We start from the raw sequence: 22,274 nt of genomic DNA, 5'->3' as shown, positions 1-22,274 counted from the left end.
AAGATTCTTTGTAATTTACAGCAGTTAGTGAACAGATTAGTTCATGAACAGATGGAGTCTGTCCACCCCTCACCACCCCTGCCTCATGTTGTACCATCCTCAGTGGCATCCAGCCTGTCTTTGACAGCCTGTCTGATAGTTTTTCTTAATTGCGATTCTTTTTCTTTCACTCTCTGCACCCCTGCCTGTCCTCTTTTTTTTTTTTTTGCTCTCCTCTGGTCATTCAACCAGGGAGAGGCTTCTTAATGCCAGTGAAGAATTCACTGCCAAACGACTCACCACACAGTGAACCGAGCATAAATGGTTCAAACTCCTGTCAGAGAGTCTTGCTATTGTGTGTGACTCCATCCTTTTCCTTCCTTCCTTTCTCCCTCCCTCCCTCCTTTCCTTTCCTCCTCTCTCCCTCTGGTGTCCATGCCCTTCTGTGATAGTAATGTTGACACCAAGGAACTCTGTGGTAAGTGGAATACACACACACACACACACACACACACACGCGCATGCACGTACAAGCTACCGTTCTTCCTGTTCATTGCACTTATTCTAACTTCTTGTCAAAATAAAAATAACTGATCTTAGAAATTGCTATAATTTTTTTGCTCATAATAAATAGCTTTAGTTGAATAGTTGAATGTTTGCAAATTGTTGTATAAATCCTTTGTCAATTGCATGTGTGTGAGCAGACTACTTTGCGAAGCACATGGGGGACTACGAGGGAGTTCTGGCCTCACTGGAGACCCTCAACCTGTCCATCCTCAAAGCCATGGACTTCACCAAGAAGGTAAGAAAGGCTCGGTGTGTGCAAAAGACTTATAGAAAACTGACTTAACAAATGGGTATTGTGTAACTTTTTTCATAAAAGGGCCATTACCGTAATTTCCGGATTATTGAGCGCACCTTAATATAAGCCGCACCGGCTAACCAATCGGTATCTTGGGCTTCCTCCTGCGCATTGAAACCGTCAAAGTCGTCTTCCTCGATGTCGGAATTGAACAGACTCAGAATTTCCTGCTCATTTCATCGGTCCGATGTGACAAGGATAAATGTTTTAGCGGCGTGAAGCTCATTAGGCCCCCCCAAAAAATCCATATATTAGCCGCATTGTTGTTTAAGTGAAAAAAGTTGCGGCTCATTGTCTGAAAATTACGGGTATTTTTACACACCAAATATGATTTTAGAATTGTTTTTTTTTTTGCTAATGGGCATGAATCATTCTCTGGAATTGTGAAATAAAGGTGTTTTCCTCTTGTTCGTAGCGATGGCCCCGATACAAAATTGTTAACATATGCAAGCAGGATCAGCAGCTTGTGCTGAGGCAGAGGAAAACATTTAATTGCATATATTTGACTGTACATTTTATGCGTGCCTGTGTGTGCGTATCCTGTGAGTACAGTGTATTTGGCAAAATAATGACAGGTCAAGTTTCAGTCTTGTGCTCCAGGCCACTCCTCAGCTCTATGATTCACATTTTGAGTGCATGTGGGTGTGTATGGCAGTCAGTCTGAAAGCTGTAATGTGTTATCCTAGTTTTTTCCCCATGTGCTATATTTAGAGGCTGGTCCATAGCCACACTCCCTTATCCAGTTGATGTTTGACTTGTGCTTCCGTGCATGCACTTGTGTTTATGTGTTTGCATGTATGCGTGCCTGCATGTGTGTCTGTATCTCTATCCACCAGCTCTGTCTTAATCTTTCTTTCAGCTGCAAGCCATACAGCAGCCCTCACAACACACCCCCTCACACACAACCTCAGGCTAGTTCTCTAATGAGCGACCATTGTCTAATCAATCAGTCTCTCTCTCTCTCTCTCTCTCTCGTTCTCTCTGCCCCCACTTGCTGTATCTCTTGTGCTTTGTCCTCTTCTCATTCTCATTCATACTCTTTCTTTCACTGTTACATGCACACACACACACACACACACACACACACACACACACACACACACACACACACACGCGCACACACACACGCACACACATATACAAATTCTCCCCCCTCTCTATGTGATATCATTATAATGCTTATTTCAGACAGTGTGAATGAGAGAGATATATTGGGGAACAATGTCAAATTTGCCTTGATATTGTGAATTTTTGCCTCTGTTTTTTATCACACTGGCAACTCCAGTCAGCTGTAAAGAAGTGGCTCTTGTTGTTTCAAATGATGTTGACCTGCATTGTTCATTTATCATAACCATTTAGAGGTCGAATTAAAAACACGTGCTTTCATTACACTGACTGTTAGATGCAGGATGCATCAATCCAAGAAGCAGAATGGATATCAGTTGCAGAACAACAGTTCCGTGCCCTACGTGGTAAAACAGTTCTGATGTTTAGTGAATGTCATTATGGAATACTGTTTTCATCTCAAATGGGCTGCTGACTTGGTTGCTCGCATTTGTAATGCACTGTGATTAATGTTACAACACAGAAAAGGCCTTCATTGTCTCTTTAATATGCAGGTTGTCACATGACAGTTTGCCTTATTACCGTCAGAGGCAGAAGGATCACCCCCGACTTCCACCTCTTGTGTCAGACTGCTTGGGATGGCACAGAACACTAGGGCCCCATGCAGTGGTTAACTTAGCTTGGCTGAGGATGGGGAAAACATCTCCTCAACCTCTCTTTATTTTCTCAGCATCTTGCCAAGTTCTTGATAAGTTCTTTCATAATTTTGTAGAAGGTGGAGTCAGGCCCAAATCTTTCTCTCACCTAAAAAGTGGCTTAATGGCCTTCTGTTTCAAGATGAAGATTGTGAAATTAGACACTTATTTTGAAGTGGTAGGCCTATTTGCTGTAAGGATATTCTCTTGCTTGAGAGCCATCCATCGTCTACTATTTATGCTACTCAGGGTTGCAGAGGATACCGGAGTCAATCCCAGCTGCAATCGGGGGAGAGGCAAGGTACACCCTGGACTGGTCGCTAGTCAAACGCAGGTGCACATATATAGACAGACAACCGTTCACTTTCTCATTTGTGTTATTGGGCAATTTTCCCCAACTTTTCCATTTATCCTGCTGCATGTCTTTGGACTGTGGAAGGAAACCGGAGAAAACCCACACACGGGGAAAACAACTCTACACTGAAAGGTCGGAATCGAACTAGGGTCCTTCATGCTGTGAGGCCGAAGCAATATTTTTTTATAAACCAATGAAGGCCATAAAAGTATCTGTTTGGTACTCCATTGAGGTTTTGTAGAAAAAGGAATCAAATCTTAAAACTAGACATACACATACAGTCCGCTGAGCATGCCGGTTTTATGGCCACCATTTCAAAACACACATCACTTAGACATTGTGTGAGTGATAAAGTGGCTTCAGCTGACAGTCAGACAAATGATCTCATAATCTGTGAAGCGAGCTGTAACATCTTTCTGTTCCACTTTATTTTGATATCAGAATTTGACAACAGCTCGATATTTTGTAGCAAATATATGTTTATCATGTCTTTCTACATTACATGGCAAGTATTTATGCTCAGTATTTATGATCTATCTATCTATCTATCTATCTATCTATCTATCTATCTATCTATCTATCTATCTATCTATCTATCTATCTATGTAAAATGTAATATTTAATGGATATAAGAAAAAACAAATATTTCATATATCTATTGTACATATAATTATATATACATACATGCATACACATTCAAAAACACACACACACACTCTCTTAGCTGTCCATCGTGTCTGATAATGATGGCTTTCTCGCATCAACGTTGTTAACGTTGATGCCACTTCATGTTGCTGCGGAGGCCGATTTGGAAGCTGCAAACATGTCCACAGATGGAACAGGCCTGTCCTGATGTTGGATCTGCCTGCTGGTGGCACATCTTCTGGTCCTCCTTTGAATTGGGATTTTGTTGATTTATATATATATATAGAGTTTAGGTACATATGTATAGGTTTTTACAAAGTCTTGGTTTGTCAAAATACAAACAAATATAAGTATGTGAAAGTGGCTGTACCCTGTACAATATTTCTCAAATGATACATATTGTACATTTTTCAATTTGACTTCCCAAATACAGTGATTAAATTGTCTTCAACAAGAAAGCAGGAAACTCAATGCATGCAGTTTTAATATGATGACATCCATGAAAAATTGGAAAAAAAATCTCTTGCCTGAGGCTGATGTGAGAAGGCAGGGTTGGTGGTGCTAAAAAACAGACCGTGATATTAGCTTGAGCAGAAGGTTGTAGAGTGAGCCCTGGCCTCTTAGAGTCCAGTGAGAATTGATTAGCTCTCTATTCACCTCAATGAATATTGGTGCAGAAGGAAAAAGGAGTGGAATAGAAGAGCAGATTTTATACTCTGCAGTTAGCTGCTGCACAAAAGCATTTTCCTCATCAAAGCACTTGCTTAAACCCAAGGGTGGTTTGCACTGAGTTGTAAAACGGCTCTTTACATCTCAGCAATATTGCCTATGCTAAAACCCCGCTAAAGTTAATGCATTATGATAGTATTCTAAGCAAGAATAAATCCTGGAATAAAATATGTGGTCGTCAATGCATTACCTGCACAGCCTGGATGAAAGTGTGTCCTCTGAGGACAAAGTGATATCCACAGCTGTGAGCCTGTGAGAGACACTGATACCCTGTATGTGTCTGTGTCCTCATCACTCATCATACTTTTCTTTGCACTGCTCGAGGGACACCCAGCACTCTAATAATATATGCAAATGTGATATTTCCATTTTCTTTGTGTAGTATTAATTATTTTGACTGTCAATGTATCAATTAGTGAACGCTGTTGTTGGCGTCTATGTTGAGAGGCCCATGAGAATGCATATTAACAGATAACAAAGTAATTAGTGAGGATTAATAAACTAAAATCAGTCCCCCATCACACTGATGATAGGGGTATTTATGGTAATTATCTGGTTTATTTTCAAAGAAAGCTTGAAACTTATTTTAAAGTGAAATATCTTTAGAAAAAAACTATACTCCAAAGACATGACTGCTAAAGGAATTAAAGTAACATCCTGAATAATTCAGTCAAAGTGGTGCTATTAAGAATAATATAACCAGAATGATGTTTAAATGGTTTGCTTGCATTGAAAGTCAGTAAATTCCATAGTATGTCTTTAAAATCAACAATTTGCATCCACTTGTCTGATTTTGTTGCTGGTTTTCAAGGTAATGTAAGTTGTTGCCTGTTTTCAGGTAGTTTCATGCCAGTTAAAAAATCATGAATCCTTGTTGTTCTTAAACATACGCATAACAAAATTTTGATCAGCAGGTTTTCCTTTCTTGTCTTTTTTTCTCAAACTAACGGTACACCCTGAAAGCTGACCATATGTTTTTAAATGCATCTAAATCAATGTCTGTGCAAACTTTACATTGACATCAACTAATTTTGAGTGTTGACATTGCCTGACAGTTACCATAGTGATCACTGGCATGGATGACAACTACTTTCTTGACAGCTGGCTTGGTGGCATCTCGTGTTCATATATGTCTATATTGGGATATATGGAAATATAGAACCCAGAAAAGACTAAGATGTAATTTGCTAAACTGCGACTCATGCAGTTCTTTGTTTGTTTGTTTAATTTCAACTTATTTATTGTATATAATCATGCCCAAGTGTATAACCGGGAACAGTCAGTTCAAACAGTTACTCTACATTGTGCAGCAAAGCTCAAAGATGGCTGCCATGGAGTAAAATTAGCCGCAAACAATGTCTAAGACAAAGCTGATAAAAGAAAGGGCAGGTGGAAAGTGAGATAGTTTTGCGAAGAGGAATTTTGAGAAACCCCTCTGCATTTTTAACTGCCGAAGAGTCTCTGACTCCTCGGTGTTTTGGAGAATGCAAATACATCGTCTACTGGGAGAAAGCACATGTGTTGAAATGCTTTCGAATATAGTGTTCTCACTTTTTGGAGTGTCATTACAGTCAGAAAACATTTTTATTTAGCTCTCTAGCAGGTGGAGTTGAGTAACAGCACCACCGATGAGGAACACGCATCAAAGTGTTTGAGGGGATGTGTGTGTGTGTGTGCGCTTGTTCAGTAAAAGCTCAAAAAAAAAAACTTAGCACTAATGAGAATGCCTCATTAAACAGCATTTATTGGAGACAGACAGGACTAGAGATTAAATGAATTTTCCTCCTTTTTGTCACCTGCTTGAGCTCTCATTATCACACACACACACACACATGCACATGCACACACAGTTTCACTTGACTACAATCCTGTTAAGGTCGCCTTCCTGTTGATAAAAAAATCTTCTGATCTCCCTTTCTTCTCACTTCTTTTTCCTCCTTTCCTCCTTTTTCCTTCATCAGTTCATTGTCTCCTTCCTCCCCTAGAAGTCACTACTGCTTCCGCCGTCTCTTCTTCCTCAGCTTTCTTTATAAAGATTAAGGTGAAGCATATTTGAGAGGGGGTAGCATTTTGGTCTGTGCACATAAACGTCTGAGGGGATTTGGGGAAAGAAAGAGGGGGAAACAGCTCAGTGGGACTGGATGGGAAAAGGAACTATGTCAGTGGGGGGGAGTGAAGATTAAGAAGAGAGAATGGTGGGGAGAGAGCTGTTTAGTGAAAGGACGTGATGAAAAGACCATGAATTAGTGCTTTCAACATATTAGCCAGCCCAGTCGGTGCATAAGATGTGATTCTTGGTGGGCTACTTTGTGAGCCATTCATGACTAATTCATTCAGATTTAATGGGCTTAGGATGACGATTATGTAGACACACTGCAGTTTGATGTTAAGGCATTAGCGGCATTTTTTTTTTTTTTTTTTTTCAACTTTTACCACTCATCTATATTTATTCGTCTGAATATATGGTTATTAAGTTATCAGGAAAAAAACAGTCCTTAATTAGTATCCGTTCACCCCATGGCAGCACGTACCAATTTGAGTTTAACAACACTTTGATTCTCCTTTAATTTGATATATGTCACAAATTGTCAACACAATTTTGGGCAGAAAAAGCTCTGCAAATGTGGCTGATAATATGATGGCGCTTTATGCAAAGTAATCTGTGTTTATTTACTTTTCTTTTTTTAATTGGCTTCAAAGTCATCTTCTGATTAGCACATCCATCACCTTGCAAACCCAATCTAAAATCAGTGGGAAACCTGCATAAAGGTAAATAAATAAAATAGATCTGTGTCTGTATCCTTTTGAAGTCGCTTTTAGCCGTGTCAGAGTCAGAGAATTCAATTGATAAATGATTCTTTTTGCTGTGCACTGCCTTGCTTCCCATGGCAGATTGAGTCAAAACAAGATGTAGCCTCAGAGTGTCAGTTTAAACAGCAGTAGGCAGGGCAGATGACAGGCCTTTAAGGTGAAGTACCACGCTGAACCTTACTGCCCTGGCGTCACGTTTACCCCACAACCAATCAAGCAAGGCAATAAATACCCTCACTGCTGCTGCTTCAGGCATGAATTGCTTTATTCATTGCAGAAAAAAATAAATTCGATTTTAAGTGTTACAGATCTTATTTTGAAATGGGTATATATGAAAGGTAGAGCTTACACCAGGAAAGAATGTTGTGATATGAGAGATGTTGTGTTGTCAGCTTGGTGTGTGTTGACTGATGAGGTTACACCCATGGCATGAATAATGTAGAGTAGTGTACGACTGAGAATAAGAGAGCATGTTTCAAAGAGTGAGGAAGAAAGAGAGATAGAGAAAGAGGGAGAGACATGGGTAATTGGGTGAAAGGGAAACAGAGGAAGTGTAAGTCCACTTAGGGTTTTTATATAGACGTGAGGAAGTAAGAATGTATAAAACAGAACAGCTCATGTTTCTTCTTTCCCAGCCTAATTTATTATCCCTGCGTCTCTTCCACCTCTTATCTCTCAATTTTGCCCAGTTTCTACCCGTGTGTCCTCTCTTGTGTTTCTCATCCCTCCTCCTATTGTGTTTCCTTGCCTTCACTCTCATCATCTTGCCCACTTCCCCTCTGTTCTCGTCCCTCCCTAAAGGCCAGTGAAGCCGCATGGTATCGCTGCATGGGGGGCTTATTTTTTCATTTCACACATTTAAAAATCATCACCATACATTAGATCACATTTGGCAATTTATCACTTCCCACTCACATCCTCCAGTTCATCTTGCCTAAAACTAGCCTCAATGATGACGATATAACTGTGAATTCAAGTGTATTCAACAATTTTTTAGTCATGGTGGCGTAGTGGTTAGAGCTTCGGTATCACAGCACGAAGGACCCTGGTTTGATTCTGAAAACGGGACCTTTCTGTGTGGGGTTTGCAGGTTCTCCCCCCGTGTCTGTGTGGGTTTCCTCCGGGTTCTCCGGTTTTCCTCCCACAGTCCAAAAACATGTGTCAGGTTTACTGGAAAAAACTTGGAAAAATTGCCCCTAATGACGGAGAGAGTGAATGTTGTCTGTCTTTGTATGTGGCCCTGCAACTGACTGGTGATCAGTACAGGGTGATGCCGGATGACAGCTGCTATAGGCTCCAGCATCCCCCGCAACCCTGTGTGCAGGTTAAGCGGTAGAAGATGGATGGATAAATACAGTATATGTATGTCTATATGTACCGGATATGTGCGGTTAGTCCCTGCTCAAGTCCTGCGTATCATCTATTTATGCACATAAGTGTAATGGTTGGAAAATATTGTGGGGATTTGGGAGTCAGAAGGAGATACTGGGAAGCTGCACTTGTGCTCCTCAACAACATCTTTGTTCTGGTACAGAAACCAGTTACAATGTGAGGGGTTGGGGAGAGATTGGAAGGTGGGGTTCTGAATCCTGTTAGGAATGGTGGGAAAAGGAGTTTGTTTAGTGTTTATTTTTGGTGATCTGGAGATACTGAAAGAGATGGTTGGCAAGATGGGAGGAATCCAAGATGATCTCTCTTTCCAGTGGGTTGCTCACTATTTTTGACCGAACCATCTGTTGTGTATATTTTGTCATAAAATGAAATCTGATATGAAACTGCGAATATTTCTCCTTCAGATCAGTTCTGGGGCACAACCACGCTTTCAAGCACATATGCAATGATAGATGTGTAAATACTGAAAGGGACTCATTCAACACAAGGAAGTTCCTCTTTTCATCAGAGCAGCACAAGTCACCAGAACTTTGCTGCCACCGCTGGAAATGTCGTCTCAATCCTGATGGCAAAACATAACTGAGTATTTGTGTTATCTTAATCATCGTATAAGTCCAAATAGGAAGCATGTGAATGGACAGCGAATGTACTTAAATATAACAGGGAATGTTGAGAGTCAAGGCAGGGACAGAACCAGCAAAGACCCCCCATAGAGTAGAGAACAGAGTGGGCTTCAGTGACAAGAGACCTGACATTGATTCAGACACAGTATGAAAGAGGAGTTCAGGTGGAGGTGGGTAGGTAGGAAGTGTAGGCAGACCAAAGGACTTTAATTAAAGCGCCTTGAATGACATTTGTCAATGGAGTGTGAGGATGGGAAACAAGTGGGAGGTGAAGTGGGCCGGACCAGAGCAGTCGATCCTTAACCGCTATGACAGAGTTGGTGGCTGAGCTGTGTTTTGTTGCCCTTCCTCTGCTGACACGGTACTGAATTAGTCTTATTTAGTTTTACTTCCTGTGTTGTGGTAACATTGTTTAGATTGAAAATGCGATGACGGGCACAGTGACGTCTGAGTTGAAAAGAATAACCAATGTTTAATCCGATATCTTTTTAATGCTTGAGTTAGTGAAGTCATTGTTGGGGTTTTGCAAGGATGTGTTCAGTGCTTGTTTTGCTGCAGAAAACCCCTGTAAGAAGATAATAGTGGTACTGTGGAGACTATTGGAATAAAAGAAGACATGTCTTGTGTTTAGAATAAAAGAAATCTCAGGGACAATTATCAAAACCACTTATTTTGCATCTTCTTCTCTCTCTCCTCCTCTCTCCCTTGCCTTCTTCCTCTGTTTTATACTCTGAAAGCGAGCTTCTAAACATCCATGCTTCTATGAAAGGAGAGTTTGGTTGGGAGAAAACATGTCTCCCCATCTCCAGTATTCTAAAACACTGAATGTCCTTTATTTGTGAAAACACGCTCAACAATGTGGCAGGAGACAGCTGTCACTAAGGGACCTCCCACTGTAATCAACTGCGGTCACCAGCTGTTCCAGCTGCCGATCAGTAATTCCCAATGATTCGGCCCCACGGGCAAAAGACGCATTCAGCTGTGAGGGAAAAATGAATTGAATCCTTCTGAAATGTTCAAAATGAATATCTCAATTTACCAGGAGCTGGCAGGTAGCAGCTCAGTATTGTCCATACCTGTCTTCTTTTTCGTTCCTGCTGCTTGTCTATTTAACATCCTCCAAGATTCTGGCCTATTCTGCAGCGGGATTCACCGGCTGCCTTGAACCCTCCAGTTCTCTGCATCTGTCTGCACTGAAATTGCCAGCCCCACTTTGGCTGTATTTATAAGACGAGGACCTAGGGGCCTTAACACACCATCCACTAGTGTGCAAAATACTAATGATTTTGCAGCGGAGTTCTAGTCTCCAGCCACACTAATGCACCACAGTTCTGATGTTCTTTTCAACCTGGAAGTGGTCTGTTATCCACTCGCGCTGTGCTCTCGGCTCACTCCAACACTTTCACCCCCCATGACTTCACCCTCCTACCTGATTCGACACCCCCAGCTGGGATTGACAAGTTGTAATGAAAAGCTAAGGGCAAATGTTTCCTGTAAGTGCTCCATCTGGAAGTATCATTTAGACCCGGCCATTTTTTTTCAGGCAATGCTCGAAAATTGAGTCAAATTGTCAGAGGTGCGTTATTTTGGAAGACTTCAAGTTTGTATCTTGGGTTTTTTTTTGTGGATGTCAAAGCCTGTTGATTGAACTGAAGGGTCTGCAGTGAATATTCCTCAAAAGGTGTGTGTAGACCGTCACCGTATGAATCTGGTGTGTTTTGCAACGTATCTTCGGATAAGGATTCCAGAAGTTTCATCCTTCCCCTTTCTGTTTCTACTCATGGTGGCTTCAGTTCTCTCCTCTGAGACGAATCAGGTCCTTCAGGCTAAGCTGAGGGATAGTGGGAATTATCTGGATCCTTGCTAACACTAACATCCCCTCTGCCTCTTGCCCATCAGAGCGATGAATCAGCTTTCAGCCCCCTTTTTCCCATCTGTCTCGTGATTTGCTCTCCAGCATTTGTCCAAATAGATTGAGAATCCCCTTTCATAAACGAGGCATGATACCTTGATATTATTATCCCATCACACCAGTCAAACTGGCGGCTTCTGTCATTTTGTCATCCGGCTCCGCAAAAACCTCTATCATTCCTAAAACTACACCGATGGTAGAGCGTTCCAAAACACCTCAGTGATTTCTTATGTTACAACTTATTTTTGTATTTAGCCACTAATGACACCTTCTGCTCCTACCTTCCTACTTGTAGATATCTAGTCTGTTTTTTTTTTGTACTTTGATTTAACGGTATCATTATAAATAAAGATGCTGATGGGTGTTTACAATCGAGTCAGTTCTACACCCTTCCTATGCTCTGCCTGTCTTGTTTATTTTGCGAAGAGAATTCACGAAACCTCCAATAAAGCAAAATGAGTGGGTGTTTTTTTTTTCACAAAACATGAAGCAGGGGTGTTTCTGAGACTGCCAAAATGCATATTAATCTAACTATTATGGTATTGCTTTGATTGCAACCACTAGAGGGCATTAGTTTGTCAAATGTAAATACAAATGTATATAATACATATATATTTAAACCAGCTTATTAACTACTTTTTTTTCCAATACTCTTCAATCACCTACTTTTAGTGTGTTTATGTTTGTTTTTGTGTCGCTTGTGAATGTAAGGAGGTCTTACTATCCACATATGAGAAGAAGTACAAGTGGATGGCGGCAACTTCTTACTGTTTTTTTATTCATTTCTTATTAGATTCTGAAGGATACATGAAATGCACTCACACACACCCAGGCTTTAACATGCCTGCTGTCAATAATTCCACCAAATTACATTTTTCTGATCTTATCATGTCATGATCACTATGTAATTGAAACACGGATACTTTGGTTCTGTGAAAGGTATTTGACAGCTCCTCATGTGTTGCCTGTGTGCAGCACTTCAAAAAAATTCACGACCAACATGGGAGGGATGTTTTCCCTGGAAATATTGAAAAGCATAGGAGGTTACTTATGGAAAGCTTTCAGTAATCATTCCCAAATCCAGGTCCCTCAACACAGCCAATCACTGGTGCTGTTTTCATGTGGCATCAGGATGGATCACAAGTGGGACAAACACAGTTGTAGAGCTTTAAGTGTGAGGGTTTACACTTGGTAATGAAATAGGTTCTCACTTGTGTCCTCTGAAGTCACCAAAATAAAAATGTTGCATATGTGAACTTATACGTTTACCAGCAATGTGTATATTAGCAAATGGTAAACATATAGTTCACATTAATGAGAAATGACACATTGGTTCATTTTTTTTTTTTTTTTTCAGTAAATGATTGTAATGACTAACATGCACCTGTATTCCATAGCTATATTGAAATGACCATTAAATTATTTTGAAATAGATAGATAGATAGATAGATTGATAGATAGATAGATAGATAGATAGACAGACAGACAGACGGACGGACGGACGGACGGACGGACGGACGGACGGACGGACGAACGGACGGACGGACGGATAGATAGACAGATAGATAGATAGATAGATAGATCATCATGTTTCAGATTCTGCAGTATTTAAACAGGAAACACAGGCAGCCAACATAATTTCCCAAGATAAATATTTTCAATTGGAGCAAAAATATTTAGATGATGTCCCGCAATGCCTATTAATGTGCTTGGAGTAATCCTATTTCAGATATACTTGGGCGTCTTTACATAAATATGTAATCATTTTCCCCATGTGTTTGGATCAGCCAGGGTTCATTTCACAGACAGGTTCAAGCAGGTCCATTCACTCCTCCTCTTCATCTGAAACTAACATACAAAATCGAATACAATTTTAACAAAAATGCACACTCGAGCTAATTAGCAAGCTGTGTTCAGGGAGCTATTATATCTCCTCCCAAGTCACCGATCTGTGTGAATTATAGATCACAGCTTTCCAATCCCAGGTTTTGTTCCCCGGCCTACAGGTCAGGTTTGGGGGAGGGGAGGGGTGACAGATAAATATAGGATGCAGAGAGGGGAAGGAAAAAACTGGAAACAGATGGCAGGATGAAATTAAGAGATCCTCATGCTACCATTATTTCAGTTTTTGAACAATATAATGGTTATTTCCAACATTCACTATATGACCATGAGAACTGTGCTCCAGGTTATTTTCAGAAAAAAATAAAAATAAAATAAAAATACCAAAAATCAACTGAAAAATCAAAATGATAGCTCTCTATTCCCTCCTCTGTTTGATGATCCTTTTCCAGAATATTAGCTTGCCAAATGATATGGCATCTGGAATTAATGTTTTCTTTCAGTTGTTTATTTAATGCGAAAACATAGTGCATGCTCTCTGTTGCCAAATGCCGTGTTTGCTCGTTGCACTACGCTCTCCAGAGCAGGCATGTTCACCTTTTACACATAAAACAAAGACGAGTGCCGGAGGAATGACATCTTAAGACCCCAAATAAAAAGGACAACATTTATATTGCATTTGTGGTTTGTGTTAGTTTTCTGCCGATCTGCGACATAACTGCATAAAGGACAACAGATGCAAATGTGGTTGAGACAGTAATATTTAATGGAGGGTTTTATGTGTTTTAATGATTTCAACCATGGAGGGTGGAGAGGGCATAATCACCGCAAGCGCAATATGAAATCTGGACCCTTTAAATGGACATGCACTGTAAATGTTAGTCGAAGAGGCACATTGAACGTACAAGTCAGTAGTTGTGAGGGATGCAATCACTGGTGCATTTTATGTGGGTTTGTGCTAATGGAAACCTTTAAAAATCTCATCCAGTCTCTTGTATTTGGAATTGTCTCACACAGACATCATGCATCTACGTCATGTGCACCTCACTGAACTATATAGGTTCTTGATTCAATGCCTGTGTTAATAGATTATCCAATCATAACCAGTTTCAGTGCTTTCAGTTGAAAACATGTCTTTACAGGAAAAATTGTTACCTAATGATTTAGAGGGGCTACATATAATGCATTCAACCTCAAAACCGATCAGTGGCAGTGTCCCTTCACTTTTTTCAGTTGTTTAAACAAAATATTCTCTTAACGATGCATTCCCCCCATGATAGCTACCATTGTCTAAAAACCGATGATAAAGAAAGAAATATGTCGCAAAAAAAAACATTGGCATTGAATCTAGAGACAAATGGACTCGAACATAATACACAGTTTCACACTGTATAATATGCAAACACACAGACACACACACAAAAGCAATGTCTCTTGAGGAAGTGGGCTAATTATTGAAGGAAAAATGCATGATGGCAAGCATGTGCATCTGGAGTTTTGACTGAGACATCAATCCGGAAGATACACGGAGAGAAACAGATCAGCACGCAGCTTAAAGAGGTTTAAATAAAACCGAGAGACATTCTGATCATTTGGTTCTTTATATGCAGCCGTATAACACTGCCGTGAGTATTACTCTGACTGAGACAATTAATTAACCAGAAATTCCTGAAAATCCTTTACCCCATCCGAAGACATTTCATCTGTCATCCACAATGCCTTAAAATAAATTCAAGTCATCAAAATAAATTCAAGTCATCAATATCTGTGCTATATATTTTTTTGTTTAATCCTATAGAGAAAATCCCCCATTTAATCAGTGTGCTCTGCATCTCATATGAATGAAGACTGTTTAAATAATAAACCGCGATTTTTATTATTCAATTAAGTCGCTCTAATGGCCTCTTCAAGCAGCAAAAATCTGCCTCAAAATTAATCTTTGGAAATTCTGAATCCTGTAGTCAATCTCAGCAGGGTAGTCATTAGTCAGTAACACATCTCAAGTTAAATGGCGAATGGAAGCTTAAATTATGGAATTATGGGGATTTGTGTTGCTTGCATTGTCTCTTGGCACTTGTGAGTCAATGCTTTTGAAACCTGACCCTCCTATAACTGCCTGTTCTTTTGTACATGTTTTTTTTAAACTCACAATATATCAGACTATATGTTTTGAGTGCAGGCTCCGTAATATGTGCACATATGTGTGTGTGTGTGTTCTTGTTCCATCAGCTGTGATAATAGAAGTCAATATGGCCTGTGTGGTTCAGCATCTCGGGGGAGCGTTTGTCTTTGATTAGAGACCCACAGAGAATGGCTGACTGCACAGGAACTTTAATTGTCTCTGTGAATCACCGCAGTGTGACTTGTGACAGTAAAGCTGACATTACTAACTTAGTTCCTTCTCTGGAGTGCATTTACTCATTTAGGGTGCCGCGTTGACAGTGACGTTCTCATGGCATTCGGACAGTTATTTGCCTCTTGAAGTGTGAGAGCTGTCCGTGCAAAATTTCATGTTTACTGCCTAGTCAACCACATATTTTCAGCTGCTACATAAAAACCATTTTCTCAGCTATTTAAAGACTCGCTCTCTCTCTCACTTGCCAAAAACAAATCTTTCACTGCAGCAGCTGTGTTTAACTACATTACCCGAGAATCAATAGTGTGGAGCTAAGAGCTATATGAGGTACAGTTCTCTCAGTATCAATGATTTTTGAAAAATATCACCAGGGGAGGTCAGGATTTTTCTGTTATATTTGTTTGTTTGATTTTTTTGCATTTTGACTTTTATATGTACTATAAATATAACAATCTGGAATCCCATCATATATTTCCCATTGATTTAAAATTGAACAATTTCACTTTTATCACCATATTGACAATTAATGTTATTAGATAGAAAGCCTTTTTTGGTTTAACTTCTCGGCACCAAATCTCCGAAATTATTGTAATGAATGTAAGAAGAAGAGGGACCAGAGGGGTAATAGGAATATGAGGAAGGGCTCAAGAGAGGGAAAAAGACAGCTGTGTGGAGAGGGATAGATATAGTCTACTTATCATTTTGCCTTTCGGCACACCTCTGGACCGCCTTCATAAACTCCTCAACCATCAAATAGATGCAAGGAGGGAAGTCAGACAGATTTGTGCTGGAAAATATTCCGAGACGTGTGAGGGGATCAGGCAGAAAAGTTAAAGTGGAGCTCCATGACTCAATGAGGGAACAACTGTTCAACCGTTTTGTTGTTTGTAAGCATTTGTTGCAAAATCGGCTGTCGTTTTTCACAAAGTCATACTTTCTCATCCTCTGTCTTCACTAGGTTTATGAGAGAGGAACAAACGTGGAGCAGTTTGTCACCCGTTTCCTCCTGAAGGAATCGGCCAATCAGATCCAGTCTCTCCTGAGCTCCGTGGAGAGCGCAGTGGACGCAATTGACGAACAGCACAGCCAATCAGGGTGAGCGCTGTTTTGTGAGGTTATTATGTGTGTAAATGGGAATGTCTTGTGTGTGGGTGTATTCATGACCGAGCATGTTTTACGGCATTATATCAAAAGCCGAGATTGTCAGTGGCTCTAATGAAAACCAACCCAATGCTTCAAGCGCGCGCACACAGAACACACATATCATTTGAAAGATAGCACCGCATAAAACTCAGCAGCCTCTACGATAAATAAGTCATTAAGGTCACTCAACGGCAGAATAAGCTTTTTATGATGTGACATGTTTTGAAGTGACAAAGTATTGCAATCACAGTGAGAAGTGGCCTGGTACATTTTTCATCCATTGTTTTTTGATATACATTTATTTTATTATTGTGCTTTTTTTTTGTATACAAAGGGTAAAAATATAGTGTCATAATGGAAAATCCAGCTAGTCAGACTAAAGGTTATAACTCGTCAGTTTAGATCTGGTGGTTGATCTTTAAGAGACTCTAAGTTGATCTGTCACACGAAAAGTTCATTGAGTGCCCCCAATATTTCACAGCTTTCTACCATTTATCACAACCCAAATAATCATATTGCCGTCCCGTACCTGTGGGAGGAAAATAGAAAACTAATCACCATCCTGTCTGAAGTCATAACACCTCCCAAAGGCGGTTAGAATTATGAAACCGATGTAAAAAGTGACTCAGTGTGAGCAAGGATGGAGATGAATTGAAGCGCATTCAGTCCAGTGGTTTTACAGCCATCCGCAATAATTGTTTCTGGATGGTTTTATATTTACTTTTTTTAATTGCTTTAAGTGGATCAGAATTGCTGGGAAGCAGCACCATGATAATGGTAAATTGCATACTTTACGTAAGTCAACGGAACAACAAACTGACTTTTAAATACGGGGTTTTTTTTTTGCTTTGTTTTGTTTTTTCTGAACAGAGTTTGGATTTAATCTGTTTAAGTTAGTCGATGCTCAAACATAATCGCAATTAAATTACCCTGAAAATAACCGAGCGCTTTTCATGTTCATCCACTCAGCAACTCTACAATGTAATTGTCATTTTCTGTTCCGTTTGCCCTTTCTTTCCTCCTCTCTGTTACGCAGTCAATTCCATGTCAAAGCAAGTCCACGGATGTCAGAGAAACGCCATGACAACACTGTCCCTGACTATCCCCCCAACAACAGAATTAGTGCCAGGGAGGCTGTCAGGACCATCAACACTGCCTCAGGTGACACACACACACACACACACACACACACACACACACACACAAACATACTGCACCTTGTCTGATTTCATGCTATGAGCCATCCGTCATGTGCTTGTATGATTAGCTTCATATCAACAATCTTCAGGAAGAGAACATCGCTGTGGGCGAGCAGAATTCAAAGTGCCACTCAGCCGTTTATCACACATGGTCATCAAATACACTAGAGCAGTGATGTTTCCAACAGTGTAGAAACGATTTATGGCAGCCATGATATGCACACCCCACACTGCGTGCTACAACACCAGTTCAGCCATAAAGGTTTAATATCAACAAAATACTGTAAATCAACCACCTGTCTACTCTCTGCCTTTGGATGCTCATCTTATTGTTGACTCTTCCCCAATCTCCCCATCCTCATCCTCATCCCTCTCCCCCTCCCCCGACATGCCCTGTAGACAATGCACAATGCTAGTCCCTCATTTTTACTGTTTTTTTTTTCTGTGTTCCCCAGTCCCATGTGGGGAGGCTACACCAGGTGGATGATTGAGGTGTTAACAATAGAGAATACAAATGTGCGTGTGTGTGTGTGTGTGTGTGTGTGTGTGTGTGTGTGTGTGTGTGTGTGTGTGTGTGTGTTTGAATATTGTGTCAATTATGCTATGAAAGCCTTAAGAGAGAGAGGAGAAGCCGTAAAGATAGACGTCTCTCTTTTCGGACATACAAAACCACAGATTACCTCTAAAACATCATAATTTCATACATCTGGTCATATAGCTATCTTAGAATTTCTGTAATTTCTTCCCCTGACTATTCAGGCCTCTCAGCTTCCTGAAATCTGAACAGTGAACAATTCATTTGAAGTTCCCCAATTATTTTAGATTAAAGGGACTTAGCTAATGAAAAAGACACTAAGATTTGTTTTTGATCAAGAAGCGGACTTTAAACTAAAATATCTACTTGTATAGGAAGAAAATGTTTATTTCCCTCCATAATTTTACTACTGCGTACATAGTTTAAAGTACCAAAGTATATCAAAGTTTTATGGCTTCATTTTCCAAGATGCTTTGACCAAATCAGTGGAACAGTCAATGTTATCATCTTCTTAAAAACCAGGAGTATTGAGTATTGCCTTACTCATTTTGTGTTGTTTTTTTTTTGTCTAAATCAACTCATTATTTAACATATGGCTTTTTTTTGTGTTTTCTAAAAATCTTCAAAACATTTTTTGAGTGATAATTTTTAACAAGGCGACAATGTATTTCTTATTAAAGTGTAGCCCTCATCCGAAAAGGTAGTTGACAATCCATGAGTTCAGTTTAAGTATCGCGTAATTTTTTCCTAATTTTGTTTGGAAGTGTATTTGAGACCCATGTCACTGATATATACAACTGTGTATTTGTCATTCTTCTAACTGGTTAATTTCTAATTCTTAATTACTACAAAGGTGGAATCGCTCATTTAGTTGTGTCAGATAGACCAATTAAAACAAGTCGATCTCTTTGACAGCGTGGCCTTATTGGAGTGCTCCCTTTAGAAACAATCAATATAGATTTATTTCACTTTTAACTTGCAATAAATTACATCTTCAATAGTCCACACTTGGTTTATTGAAAAGTCAGTTTGCTTTGTATCATTCATTGAGTGGGTAATTCAGAATCCTTGTATTCGACATCTTTTCTCTGTGTTTGTCTTTAAAAAAAGCCTTGTTTGTCCTCTTTTTCAACATTTGGAATTAATTTGATTCATAAAAATCAATTATTTAACTGGTAATAGTCATTCAACAAAATACACATTAGCAGCTTTGTTCTTTCCCAGATTTGAATGTGTCAAATGGACTTAGTTTCTCTCCTTGAGTACGTTCCTTGTCTCCTCCAAGAGTCTTGCTCAGTTCTAAAAAGCTGTGGGGAGTTTCGGTTTATACCTGCTGGGGTTGAGCATCGGTCTTGAGGTTAATGGACTGGCTATGTTAAAGCGTGCTTTGGTATTTGCGTGTCTTCGGGAAACAAAGGTTAGAATTGGTCGGGCCTCATCTGAGTTAGTATCTGAGTAGGTAATTGTAAGGCTAATGTATAGGTTATGTAACACAGTAAAAGTCTGTCAGTTCACTGGGAACGATTCACCGGGGCCTGGTTTGAGCCGTTGATCTCTCCATGTGAGTAGCAGGCTGCAGATGGGTCTGGAGGTATGTGTGTGGTGGTGTGTATTTGTCTCGGGACGGATCTCAGCGCACTGTAGTTGAAAGGATGTGTGGAAGTCCTCCTCCTTTGTCCAGAGACGGTCTTTCCAGCTCGGCTAAAATTACTTCTTTGACTCTCTCAATTGTCTTCTCTGGCCTGACTGCGGAGGTTGCTAAAATTTAACAATTAACCATGACCTGGATGACTGACAACCCTCACAGACACATAATTAACTAGAATAATTGGATTTTTTTTTTGTTTTGTTTAAATTAAAATTTCCCCACTATGGTCTGATTAAAGGAATGCTCGATTCTATTCGAATAACTTCCCCAACAGTATCACGTTTAGCTTTGTAATGCACCCCTGGTTCATTGTAGTCAGTGAGTTTGTGTAACCTGAACCAAAATGAAGCACTAAACCAACCTCTGAGGACCTTCTTGCTGAGCATTGTCCAAGTATTTAATTTGATTTTGCACAATGTATTCACTTTTTTGTATGTATTTCTGAAAATTTCTTTCTATTTTTTTAACTTACTTTTTTCAATGAACATATGATTCCATGCTGTCCAAAACCAGATCACAGATTATTTGTTTAGTTTGTTTTGCCTGACTAAGTCTGAGAGCTTTAATGAGTGTAGCTACAGCTGAAAGCACATCATGATTAAATGGTTATTGATACATATTAATTGAAAATATATTAATAAAAAGCAGTGCAGTGAGATGTTTGACCGCATGAAACATAATGGATGACAACATGGGAATGAGTTGCTCTTGGATACTTTATACCCAAGCAATTATTGACGAGCCCGTCCTTGGATGAGACTGAAATAAGAGCTATTTACTCTTTTGTTGAGTTATGTTTACTTTAAAAAACCTACTGTGGGACATGTGGCCCTTGACCCTGTCCCAGAGACTCATGTTGATAGAGGCCATATGAGCATGAGAGAAACCCGGCATCCGACAGTGATATAGAGATCCAATAAAACAAACCCAACGTGCTGCTGGGTATCGACCTTGCCTCTGGTGAATCCTGCACACCCAGTCAAAAACTAGATCTCCCTAAATAAATAAAATACTTTTGTAAATTCCAACCCACCGAAAGTAGACTTAAAATTTTAATAACCATAAGCGGACAACGCGTTCTACACATGAAAAAGTAACGTTTTTCTTTTTTGCATAAAATCATTACATAAACAAATCTGTTGTTTCATTGAATTTTCTTGACACATCATATGATATTTACTATTTATATCAATTTATTCTTATGATGGTCAAAAAAGTATTTGTGTTCGGTTAGTGTTTGTCTCTAGAGTGGAATTGGCTGTCGTTTATCAGGGAGCTGTATTTAACAGTATTTTTTTGTTACACAGGTCTCATAGTTGACGAAATAATATAGACATGTTCCTGTATACAAATATGATCATTAGTGCCTTTGGTTGCTATTGTAAAAAAAAGGAAAGAATGGTCATTTTGCCATCATAAATTTATGAAGGGCACATTGATACCCACATTCAATGCTATTACCGCTGTATCCTCACAAAATTCTGAGCTTTGCTCAAGGGCATGAATGAGCTGGTCATGTCTTTGACAGATTTTAATGCACCCAAGGTGGTCAGACTCATCCCAAATTCAGACTAAGGGGTAGGCTCAGGGAATTAAAAAAAATCACTTCAAAGTATCTTTGAACACTGCTTCATACTGACTTCTCATGGACATACAGTCATTCATTATCTTTACTGCTTATCCTGCACTCAAGGTCTCAGTGGGGCCAAAGTCTATCCTAGCTGTCATTTGGCAGGAGGCAGGGCGCAACCCTGGAGCGGTCCCTGTATGTAGAGACATTCGGCCAGTCTTTCATTCAAATGGGGGACAATTTCAATGCTTCAAAAGATTTACTGCATGTTTTTGGACTGTGGGCGGAAACTGGAGAACCAGGAGGGAATCTATGCAGACACCATGAGAACATGCAAATTCCACATACAAAGGCTTTGAATCAAACCAGGTTCCTTCCTGCTGTGAGGCAAAATTGCTACTATGCATCCCCTCACTGTTGAATACAGCATATCTATATAAAGAGTTTATTTTAGTTCTTACTACAACATATGGCAGTGCCACACTTGTTGGGACTGATCTCAGAATGAGAGATATCATCTTAATAACAACTATTCATCTACAGGAATACTTGAAAATAGTTTTCTTTTTTATTATTGACAAAAGCACAGCTTGATTGCAGTATTTCCCACATGGGCAAGGAATTCAGAGTAAAGCGTTTCATAATAACGCCTCAATGTTCCGATTACAAATTATAGAAATATTGAGCTGAACCGCCGGGTACTTGTTTGTCTGCAGCAGATGAACATGATTTTTTTTTTGCTTTCAGTTTGCCACTACACTGCAGTATTGGATTCTGTTTACAGACGAAAGAAACAGCAGTTAAAGCCCATTTATTCTTTTTGTACTTGACATGCCCCATTGAAAACACAATGTTGCTGCTAATACATCAGCCAGCATCATGTTATAGAAATATATTCATATTCTACCATCAC

At 39.7% G+C, this 22,274-nt stretch overlaps 1 protein-coding gene across 2 annotated transcripts in view; it reads left to right on the top strand.

Annotated features, from left to right (window-relative positions):
- necab2 (N-terminal EF-hand calcium binding protein 2) overlaps positions 1-22,274 on the top strand; it is a 100,050-nt gene that overhangs the window by 35,463 nt on the left and 42,313 nt on the right. For both annotated transcript variants that reach the window (XM_086162999.1, XM_086163000.1), the window contains exons 4-7: positions 432-457; positions 684-781; positions 16,225-16,361; positions 17,446-17,570. In XM_086162999.1, coding sequence (XP_086019125.1) covers positions 432-457; positions 684-781; positions 16,225-16,361; positions 17,446-17,570 — 386 coding nt within the window. The remainder of the gene's footprint in view (positions 1-431; positions 458-683; positions 782-16,224; positions 16,362-17,445; positions 17,571-22,274) is intronic.

The sequence above is a fragment of the Fistularia commersonii genome, chromosome 17 (genome assembly GCF_037954325.1).
Source record: "Fistularia commersonii isolate RoL2024-O1a breed Wild chromosome 17, RoL_Fcom_v1.0, whole genome shotgun sequence".
NCBI classification, from domain to species: Eukaryota; Metazoa; Chordata; class Actinopteri; order Syngnathiformes; family Fistulariidae; genus Fistularia; species Fistularia commersonii.
This window is presented reverse-complemented; position numbering and strand designations above follow the sequence as displayed.